A 12,126-nucleotide genomic window follows, 5' to 3' on the forward strand; every position below is an offset into this window, starting at 1 on the left:
TTCTGTCACTGTGGTAGGCTTACGTGGTAGGAATGGTATATTAATGGAAACATAAATGCACTGCTCGTCCAGCTTCTTTCACCCAGCGTAATTACTCTGAGATACAACTGTGTGCATCAATAGTTCATTTGGGTGCATATTGGTACTTTGTCACAACAGCCGAATTACTGTTACGTGATGCCATTATTTCCACGTCTTGCTGTTTGGACTGCCCTCATTATGGATGTTACTTCTTCATACGCTATACATCTTGCAACACGGTGTTATTAATGCATAAACAGTAAAATTACTATAGAAATACTAATAGAACGGGGTCTGCTGCATGGGCAACAGCAGACCCTCCATATCACCCTGCCCAGGCTCTGTAGCTTCAGCTTCACTGGAGAGGACACTCCAGCGTCATCGCAAGATGTCGATTCAACACGGGAGGAGACAGATACCGTGTCACTCCCGAGTCGGACTGCACAGCCATTCTCGGCGGTGCAGATAGACTCTTAAGAAGCTACACCATCGTCTCTCGAGACGGATGGCTGCCGATGAATGACTAATAGAACGAAATAACATTTACATTTACCAGTATATTTTATATTTCCATCTAATTTTATTGCCTTATGTAGATTCATGTGTCCTTAATTCTGAAAATATTTTTCTTAATATTTTCAGAGTTCACTTATGCTATTAATTAATTTTTCTACTTTGCATTACATTGCCCTTCTTTTGAAGGTTGTAATTATAGGTTAAATATTTTTCTCTCAGAATTCTATGTATATCATTCTATCAATCTTGCATGATTTGCAATGAACACTTATTGGATCTTCTTGCTGCTTATTTTTCTGGTGAGGTTTTGTTATTTACTCTTTACATTTTATTTTAGTAATTCTAAAATAACATACTATTTTTTAACTTTTTTTCTTTTGCTTCATGTTTGTCGAGAGTCTTTTTCAGGTGTGATATTGTTCCACAAATGAGAAACAATTGACCATTTTTCTCAATCTCTCTCTTTCTTCTTTTTGAGATTTAAATTAGATATTTATTATGCCACTTGAGATTGTTCCAGTAATTAAATGTATTATTAAAATTATTTTTACTATTATACTTTAGCTCTGTACTTTGGTTTGAATAATTTCTATTAAACACTCATCAAAACCAATATATTTTCTTCTGTAGTGTTCAAGCTTTTGTTAAAACCATCCAGTAAATTTTGTTTTCATTTCAGATATTATATTTTCAATTGCAGGAGTTCCTTTTGGTGCTTTTTGAATTTGTATTTCTCTGTTGTGTGTCACCATGTGGTCAATGAAATAGTCAATTTAGGCAATAATCATCAATAACTGATAAAACTTTGAAACAAAGGATGACTAGGAAATTCACAATAAATGAAGAAGTTGATGATACATGAATCTGCTAATGAATCTTGAAACAACAACTTCAACACTAAAAACAAAATGTGAAAAAACTAAGTATTTTATGCCTCCAGATATCATGCAATAGGAGGTATAGAGCATTAGCTATAAGTATTTTTGACAAATACTTAAAATTGCATCTAGTCAAGCCTCTACTAATTTATAGAAAGTAAATGAATGTATTAAATCACACTGTGGATATAGTTAGCAAAGTCCTTATTGTGGAAAACTCTACAGGATAAATCATGCTCTCCAACTTGTAAATGAAAAGAGAAATTAAATTTTGGAGCGATAAAACCTATGAACTAAATGAAATGAAAGGAATGAATCAATAAACCACATGTCATGGACATAGTTGAATCCTGAATCAAATATGTTTAAAAATTTCAATTTGAACACTAGTCAAATATTTGATTGTATTAAAGACTTGTCCTTAATGTTTAATATTCAATTTTGACTTTAAATGGATAAACACACCCAGATATTAAGCATCTGTGCCAGAGTGTGTGTATGTGTCTCTGTGTAATGGATGGTTAATATGCTATGATATTTGAAATTTATTTTAATATGAGAAAATGGATGTGTACATAGATGAAATAAGATTGTTCTAGCCTTGATAATTTTGAAGTTGAATAATGGTGTCTAGGTGTTTCTTATACTATTTTCTCTATTTCTTGATGTATGAAAGTAACTTGATATAGAGTTAACAAAAATTTTATTCGTCTAACATTATAAGTTTACTTAATATTACTGTTAGTGATAAGTTCTTAAATTTATGAAAAATATCTTCTGATAAAGGAAACTCCATATTCCAAATGTATTCATTATTCACTAGCTATGAAATATACATATTTAATCATTTCTAAACCACATGCATTACTTGAATCTCAAAAAGTCAATGTAAGGATGAAATTTACCTTTAAGTTTCACATCTGCTGCCTTTCTTTATGACCTTCGCGAAGTAAACTTATACCAAAGAACACATTGACTTGAAGGGATTCCAGAGGGACTGCAGCATTTTCACTGATGACCGTGTGTTCTTCCTTTATTAGGCACTTTGCAGCTCTTCCTCGCAAGAGCCAAACACCTGAAAAGTCTCACAGGAGTTGTACAAAAATACACAACCATCAAAACAAGATCATATTGAACACTCCTAACAGAAATAGAAACTCTATGGCTTTTTGTTTTTGCTGTTGATTACGACATTAAACTCCATTGTCGATTTGACCAAATTGTTCTTCTTCATGAATCTCAAACAAGCAAACCCAGTTTGGTTATATGGAGGTGCTTATGTAGGTGTGGAACATGCAAAGCTTTTCACTTACATATAAAGGTGAGGATTATAAATCATTTCAGAGAGAATTGGTATGATCAGTCCCAGGTAAATGGGAAGTTTTAAATGAAAGATTTCATGGTTCAAGTTTTTTGTTTGAATAGTATATACTAAAGATACGTTTCATCTTCTGTCTTACATATTAAAAGCATTCAGCCATTTTTACCCAGGCACTATAATTTTGTATTTACTTTCTAAAAAATCACATTCTTCCTTTAAGATTTAAAGAAAAAAACACATTTCATTTCCTATCTTTCATAGCACAAAATGGTAACTATTATGCACCTACTTTTTATTCACAGAGTGTTTTATAACATCAGGATAAGTGGTTGTTAAATGCTTTGGGTTTAAAGGTGAATTATCCTTTCATTTCCTTAATACTACATAAACAATAGTTTAGAAAATTGTATACAAAATCATCTTTTCATTGAAAAAGAGGAGACATGAAGACATACCGCATTTTCTCCAGCTGGTTTGACTGTTGCTTTAACGGGATTGTTTGTTTGTTTTTGTTTTTAATTGAGATAAAATGGAAGAAGTAAACAGGTTTTAAAAAAATGCCTATCTCATTGTCAGCTATCAGTCAAGGAGACTGACGGAACATCTTTGCAGTCTTCGGGCAGATTTGGCTATGGTTGAAACTGGACAGTGCCTGAGCAGAAATTTATAATTATTCTATTCAAGTTATTGCTGAGCTACAAGATATAATTAAGTAGCGTAATTGAAAAATAAATCAAATGTGTACTTTTGTTCCCTTTTAAATGGATGCAGAAGTTGTATCCTTTCCTCAGCAATTATGTGAGGTAGAGTTATTTTTTAAAATGTCAAATTTTGTTTTGTTTCTTGTTCTTTAGGACATGAACGTTACCTAAGAATTTTAAAAGATTATAAAGGATCATCACATTTTTGTTTGCCACGTATTGTTTCTTCTGAAGAGCATCGGCTGGAATCAGAGGAGCAGAATGAATTGTTGCTTATTGCTGCCTTTTATGATGGGAATTCCCCTCTGGCCTTGCCTTACTGCCACGGAAAACTCTAAAACAGAGGAAATTCAGCACCCAGGGGGATCTCACTGGAGAGCGAAGCGTGACTGGGTGTGGAACCCGTTTACTGTACAAGAGGAAATCAATAGCACTAATTTCATTGGCCAGGTACTGATTTTCTGAAAATGGTACCGGAAGTAGCGTGTGTAGATCTAAACAAATGAGTTGAGGTGGTTTTGGTGTTGGATGATTTCTAAAAATTTCCAGGAGAACCACTAGAAAACTTCAAATACCAGTATAATTAATTGTTTCAGATTTGTCAGCAGCCAAAGTAGCCACCAAAGCTTGAGGAAGAGGGAAAGCTTTGGTTTTCCAATTGCTCCGTAGTCTCCCATATAAAAAGGCAGCCTTCCTCATCAACATCTGGAAATATAATGGTGTTATTTTTGGTAATGGGTCTAAGCAACTACATTGAGAACAATAATGTTATCAATAGAATTTAGCCTGATATTCTGTTATGCTAAGTATATGTTGATATACCCCTCATTAATTTTTACTGAAGCAGATTAATACAAAATTCTTTTACAGTTAACTAGCTTCACGAACCTGTGTACTTTTTTTTCTGATTAGTGAAGTTGACATATAAAGAATAATTATCTTCATTTTCTTATAAGAATATATTTTAGAAGAATTTCCTTTATGAGAAAGAACATTTTTCTATTTATGTTTTTGGTTTTTATTATTCTTTGATTTTCTTTAAATAGAGGTCATCACAATATCATGTCTTTTTCTGTAAAGCTCTTTCTCTAGATGAATGGACTGAAGTAAGTTTAACCGCTAATTAACTGGCACTAAAATTTAATTGGGCCCAAAGGGTGAAGCACTCAAAATTCATGAACTCCTTTGTTCTAACCCTTTCAGGAGAGCTCCAGAGTTAGCATGATGTCCAGATACCATAGCAGCTCATCTATTCCATCATCCTAATGTACATTCAACCAAATGCTTAGCTTAGGATGGCAGGCAAATGAACAGATTTCAAACTGTGTGTGCCTGCAAGTGATATTTCTCTTCCCTTTTTAATTTTCTAAGCTGACTGCAGGTCAATCACAGGCAGAGAGCCATGAATGAGGTCCATAATTAAGTGTCTGCTCTGTAACCGAGTGCCTCTAACCTCATTTCCAGTGGGCTCCATGGAGCTCCTTAGGCTCTCCATTCACGCAAGGGGTGGCAGGGTCACACTGGCTTGGGGTCGTGGTGAGTGGAGTTCTGCAGGACAGATCCCTGCAGTGGGACCCGGGACTGCCTCCCCAGCTGCCTGTCACCTTTTCTAGTTTTTAATTTGATGCTCTCTACACAAATCTCCTCTCTTTCTCCCCTTTCACATAGCCATGGGTTAAGCCTATTTTTTTTCATTCTGGAAACATATTTATGAAAATATTCAATCAGATATTTTCCTTCTAAAAACCCTCACGAGGCTTAAATAACATATAGCTAGCTCGTTGAAAAGAGATTAATAATGCATGTTTAGGTGCTTGTAATTGAATAGCTGGTCAAAATAAAATCTAGCTGGTATGGCCAACAGAACTTTCTTTTTATCTATTTGTTAAAAGTGATTAAGTTTGGAAATCACGATCAAGGAAAAAATTCAAGTCATGTTGATTTGCCAAATTGACCATAACTGCTTAATTAAGAGGTATTTTTTGAATGGGAATATAGGAATTTTATAATACTAGAACCCATGGAATTGAAATATGTTTAACTTATGCATCTTGTGACATTAAGAGACAGGTTTTCAACAATTTTATTTTTTTGCTTTCTTTTTTTTACTTAAATCTTGGTTTTTAAAAAGATCAAGTCCACTGATTTATGCCAGTCACCTTCTAAATATACTTGAAAGGCATGTATCTATTACTAAATTTGTCTTACTTTCATTCAAATATTGAATTAAATTTTCAGATGACTTCAAAATGATATTTGAAAACCATGAGCCATGCCTTGCTTTCATTTGATATATTATTTGAGAGGATATTTATTTCCCTTAATTTCTTATTAGGTCATGAGACTTCCTTTTTATTTTATGCTAATGAAGGATTAGTAAATTAAAAGAGTTGGAACTTTTTATTTATCTTTTTATTACTAGTAACAATTTGTTTCTTTTATTGCATAGCCATGATATTCAACATATTACTACAATTATTAAAATTAGTTATTTTACATATCTTTAGATATCCTTCCCAATCACATAGAAAAATGTATTAATTAGTATAGAATAATACATTTACCTTGAGCTATCAGAAAAGTTATTAATTCAAGATTGTATTTCTTGATTAACATTGTAAATTTTCAAAGAAGCTCTTACTTTGAAGAATGGCATATTCATAAGAGATAATACAAGAAAATCATAAGTTCACAATAATTAGGAATTTATAGCAGGCTTTTCTCTTTATGTAAAAATACTTTAGATAAGAAAAAAAAAACAGTGTACCTATATCATAACCTTTGTTTTTATATATAAAATGAAAAATTAACACTATGAGTGATAGATTCATTTTGCTTTAAAAAAATGAAAGTAATGAGAAACTAAGAACAGGTATATTTGAGAATTGAGTAGAATATGCTTGGGAATAGAATTTAATCTTAATATTATACCTTATTTAACATAATATAGGGATTATATAGAATTATTTACTTGGGGAATAATAAATGGCCAGGAAAATAAAATCATTACAACCGAATTGTTCCTTTGGACATGTTTGGAAGCTTAAGTGATCCCTCTTTTCACTTACAGCTGAGATCTGATCTGGACAATGGAAACAACAATTGCCTGTATCAGCTTTTTGGAGACGGAGCTGGAAGTATTTTTGTCATTGATGAAAAAACAGGTGCCTTATATGTGGTACAGAAGCTTGACAGAGAGGAACGAGATCTCTACACTCTAAGAGCCAAGGTAGTAGACGGCGCCACTGGAAAGGCTGTGGAACCCGAGTCGGAGTTTTCCGTCAGAGTGACGGATATCAATGACAATGAACCAAAATTCCTGGATGAACCTTATGAGGCCATTGTACCAGAGATGTCTCCAGAAGGTATTACAATATTAATTTACATCAAACATATATTAACAATGAAAACAGATTTAAGATCTCGAGCATATGCCTTGGAAGTGAATTATTTGAAAATTGTACATTTGTCCTCTCTTCTACAAGCATGTTAAGTTAAATATTTGAAAAATGAAACTACTAAAATTTTGTGAATGTTGATAACTTATTTGTCTTGTTAAAATATATTCTCAGTCTTCAAAGCAATAGGGAAAAGTTGAAGCATGCTTATTTGAGTGATCTATATAATTCTTGAGCTTGTTCACTTACTAGTTTCTTCAATGTAAACTTTATTTTCCAAGACAAAATATGCTTTCGTATCCAAAAAAGGAAAAATGGTCATCCTCACAGATACACATGAAAAAAATAGAAGTCAATTTATAAGACATAAATTCTCTGTGCACCAAAAAAATCATGAAACATGAAGACTAAACACAAAATAAATTAGTTGAATATCTCTGTGAAGCTGTATATGCTTCCAAGTTCCTTTTAAAATCCAAATCTAGTGTTACTTTTATAAATATTTTAAATATAATACATGTAGATTAGAGTGCTTTTCCATAATATATAAGAATTGGCTACCTTGGGAATCAGAATTGTCTTCACCGTAGGGGAAAAATTATAGTGTAGTTATGCACTCACTCATGGAGTCAGAACATTTTGATAACATAATATGTAATACAATTTAATTTACACAATTCATAGCATGTGGTAAGCTTAAATGTGATCCAGTTATTGTCATTTAAAATTTTGTTTCCGTGTTCAAAATCTGTTTTACCTGAACATTTGATTCATTAGCCAGTAAGGTACAAACTTCCAGTTATAAGATGATTAGATTCTAGGGATGTAATACTTAGCACGGTATTGTTAACAGTAATGTATTATATGCTTGGAAGTTGCTAAAAGGGTAGATCCTAACTGCTCTTACCACAAAAACAAAATTGTAATTACATGAGGTGTTGGAGGTCCTAACTAATGTTATTGTGATGATCATTTCCCGATATATATGTATATCAATCATCATGCTGTATCTTAAACTTATTTAATGTTACATGTCAAGTATACCTCAATAAAGCCAAAAAAAAACTTCACTTTAAAAATATTTATTATTAACATGGCACAACTATGTCATAATGAAGAGTGACTATGAAAAGGAGATGAAATTCAGTTCATGTACATTTTATACATATTTTATTCTTTTCATGACTGGTAATAAGCATTAACGTATAGCAGAGATTTCTCAGAAACATAAAACCCTTTATTTCTTAAAATACATCAAATATGAAAATTAGATCCTATGAAACTCATGCCTTTGGACATATGAATTGAAAGGGATGGAGACTATGATGGATTGCTCTTTGTGTTCTTTTTAAATATAATATTATTTATTTATTAAATAAAGACCAATTTATTTGACTTAAATTCACTCATATTTTTGAAAGCAGAGGTGTCAAAACTGCAACCCAAGAATATAATAATGACCTACTTTTCAGGTGATTATGGACAGAAAAGCAAAATTATTTAAAGACTACTTTGCACATTTACTTTGACAGGAGCGAAATGACAATTGTTTCTTGAGTTTCATTTGGAGGGTCTAGGTTGTAAAGCAATTGCATTGCAAATATAAACACAGTAAGGATGGGCCACTCAATACAAGTAAATAACTAAAACTCCTTATACTAATAAAATAAGTTCTCAATATCAAGGAGCGAGCTGATCCATTATTCCCATCATGCATTTGATTTCTGACAATTATATTTTTACTAGATCATCTAATATCTTGTGTCTGTTTTTTTGTTGCCAAAATCACAGATTCAGGCTGTAGGTCAAAAGAATATCATTTACTTTGCACTACTTTGAATTTGACCATTATACAAGTCCACATCCTCTCAATAACTTTGTTACAGATGAATCCAAGTGTCTGTGTACTAAAACTGCAAGCAAGAATAGCTTTTCTGTTAGACAGTCCATATCTTCATTCTAAGAAAAGTTGGTTAATATTTTAGCACTGAATTTAAAACCAAAGCATTTCATACAAAAATAAATGAGTCATTTTGAAATCTACAGTTCAAATCTTGGTGTTCGAGCGTGCTATACTTTAATAGCATGCTGTTTGTATAGTATATTGTAATAAGTGCAAACTTTGCATACATAACGATCTTGTCACAGGGTGCTGGCTTCTCTGTTGCTTACATGATATTTAAACTAGTCTTTGTGTCAAAATTTATTACTCTTTTGCATTTTTATGTTTCGCTGCCTCCCATAGAAATAAGAAGATAAAGCATTCTGGGTGAAATATGCGACACCACCATCTCTCACAGTTTTGTTAAAAATATTAAACAACATTTGGATGAGTACCTTCCAGTCCTTTGTAATGCTTCTGGTTTGTACTAAAATCTGTATAAATCAGCATTGACAGAGTTATGCTATTCTTACATCAAATTTTACTCTCCATGGGTAAATAGGTCTAAAATGTTAGGAATATAATTGATGCTGTCAATAATACTTGCAACCTTCAAAAATTATGTGGAGTTTTATAAGTTTCAACATTTATTAACATTATCACAGAAAGCATAATTTATGTGTTGTTCCTCATGCATAATAAATGCTTTACATTAACATACCATACTTCATTATAATTTTCTATCTGTGTCATAACAAATGAAAAAGTATGTCAGCAAATGAAGATTCTGGTAGTGCTGAACTATGATTTTTCTCTCAAGCACTTGGTACCAGTTTACATTTTATGTGACCTATATAACAACATGATTTTGCAATTCAGTGTGTCTGATAAAATAGGCGAAGTCAAATATCATCTTAAATTTATTTTCATAAAGTTATTTTGCAAAAAATAAGCTCTAAAGACTCCGAAGCTAGCTAAGAAGATAAAACTGATGTTAAATATTCATTTTTGAAAAAGTCTCTCAAGGGTAATATTGGCAGACACTATCAACTATGAATGTGATAATAGAACCCAGGATTATTCTATTGAATATTATATTTGTGTAATTCTGAGAGAACATTTTTTTTGCAGTTAAACTTCTGTACACAAAACAGAATAGATAAAAATTGACTTAAGAAAAATTTCAGACAGCAAATGCAATGGTTTGCATTGACAAACAACATGTCTATTCAGCTAATGTGAGTCCACTCAGAAGACTTTTGGCACTTTCTGGTTTACATTCCTTTCTATCTCAATTTCAAGGATCTATCCAGTTTAAGTTTTTAAGAGTTGCCATCAACCACCCAATTCTACTTACAGGATGGTGTCTTAAGATGGAATAGTAGGAGTTAAGGGTGAGGCAATTCAATAACACATATCTGTCCTGGGGTTATCGCTCTTGTATACACATCCTCCCAGAGGTCATTTTGCATTGTCACAGGTGTTCTAAAGTAGTATGACCCCATGTCCACTTTTAACCGGGACAGTTACGCTTCAACCTATTTTATTTCTGGATTCTTTCTAGAAACATCTTTCCCTGTGTCCCTGATTTTTTAAAACACTTTAAATTTTGTCACCATTTTAAATAAATTTATTGGGGTGATATCGGTTAATAACAGATAGGTTTCAAGTGCATAATTCTGTGATACATCATATGTATATTGTATTGTTTGTGTGAACTTTGGGTGGTAAACACACAATCCTTTTTTTAAAGAATACCATTAGTAGGTGCATACAATAAGCTAGAGCAAATTTGGTAGATAACTACTTTTTACTTATAGTAGCTTCCATAGAGTATTAAGAAACAGTGTGTTAGAAAGTATAAAGTTTTAGTACTGAAAATTTCCTTTGGTCAACACTAACCCTGCTATGATTTTGGCTCTTACACCTAAAGCTGCATACAGGTAGTCTAGTTCTGGAAACTGGGAATGGGAAACCCCTAGGAAGGAAATTAGATGGAGACCGTGAGAACTTGCAGGAGAAGTAAATGGATGTGAAAGAACATCTTGCCTTATACAGACTGATTCGACTGATGGTTCCTAAGAAGGCTTTTGCTGAAAAAACTTCACAGCCACCGCAAGGATCTATCAGTCTATCTATCTAGATATAAGTGGTTGGCTTGATATATTTATATATTGCAATATGCTCACCCCCATAGCATTAGCTATGATGTCCATCACGTCACATAATCATTATCTCTTTTGGTGGTGAGACCTTTAAGCTCTAGTCTCTCAGCAACTTTGAGATTTATAATATAATATATTTGATGATAATCACTCTACTGTGCATTAGCTCTTCAGAACTTGATTTCTAAAGGCAAGTTTGAACCCTTTGATCAGGAGCTCCCCTATCCCCCCACCCCCAGGCCCTGGGAACCAGCACTCTACCTCTGCTTTTAGGTGTTTAGTTTTTCCAGGTTCCACATATGATACTGTGTAGTTTTGTCATTCTCTGCCTGACTTATTTTACTTTTCATTACGCTCTGAAGGTCCATCCATGTTGTCACAAATGGCGGGACTACATTTTTAAAACACTTGAAATGAATGTGTCTACATTTTCAGTAATTGTGCAGTACAAAACAAGTGTTAAAAAATGACATTAAAAATGCTAAACAAAACAGCAAACATTACATACAATTAAGGTCTGTGGTAAAGTTTTAACAGTTTTGTGACTGAGGAATGCAAGGGCTTTCATTACAGTTTTTTTGCTTTCTAAAATTAGATTGTAATGAACAAAATCACGGGGCTAGCTGGAAAGAAAATCCCATAGGCTACTTGATTCTGTGCTGTGCGTAACCATTCTTATTGACACGGCACATTATATATCAATAAATGAAAAATTTCAAGAGGCCTATCATGCTGGATTCCACAGTGATAATTAAAAAGCTTAATAATTTTAAAGACAGTTAATTTGAACATTAATTTTAAATGTACAATACTTATTTTTATATTTATATTGATTGCTACTGGACTGAAATGCCAATGCTTATCTATCAATATCTGGTAGATTTTGCTTTGCATTTTGACAAAGTTTTTTAAACAAGGAGGTAGTTAATAGAAGGGAATTAAATAGACAAAATAGTTATGCCCATTCTCAACTTGACACTCAGTCAAGTTCACTTAAATAATCTTTATTAATATTCTATCAACATTCTCCAATTTTCTGAGTTACTGAACACAACATAATTTTTTGAAGTACAGTGTTCCAATCTTTTTATTTCCTTGTTAATAATACACCTTTGAAAAAATCTGATTTACACATTTCAATGGATTGGCCAATGGTTACATTTAATTATGTTATAGATCTACATAAAAGTCAACATTGTACATGGAAATTAGAGCCATTTTATATGAGGTTATATTATCCTATT

General features: G+C 32.6%; 1 protein-coding gene across 1 annotated transcript in view; it reads left to right on the forward strand.

Annotated features, from left to right (window-relative positions):
- CDH19 (cadherin 19) overlaps window positions 1–12,126 on the forward strand; it is a 45,689-nt gene that overhangs the window by 11,104 nt on the left and 22,459 nt on the right. The window contains exons 2-3 of the mRNA XM_090285071.1: window positions 3,591–3,887; window positions 6,508–6,802. Of these exons, the coding sequence (XP_090141197.1) occupies window positions 3,699–3,887; window positions 6,508–6,802 (484 nt within the window). The 5' untranslated portion in view covers window positions 3,591–3,698. The remainder of the gene's footprint in view (window positions 1–3,590; window positions 3,888–6,507; window positions 6,803–12,126) is intronic.

Source organism: Furipterus horrens, unplaced genomic scaffold (genome assembly GCF_987537825.1).
Source record: "Furipterus horrens unplaced genomic scaffold, mFurHor1.1.pri manual_scaffold_8, whole genome shotgun sequence".
Classification (NCBI taxonomy): domain Eukaryota; kingdom Metazoa; phylum Chordata; class Mammalia; order Chiroptera; family Furipteridae; genus Furipterus; species Furipterus horrens.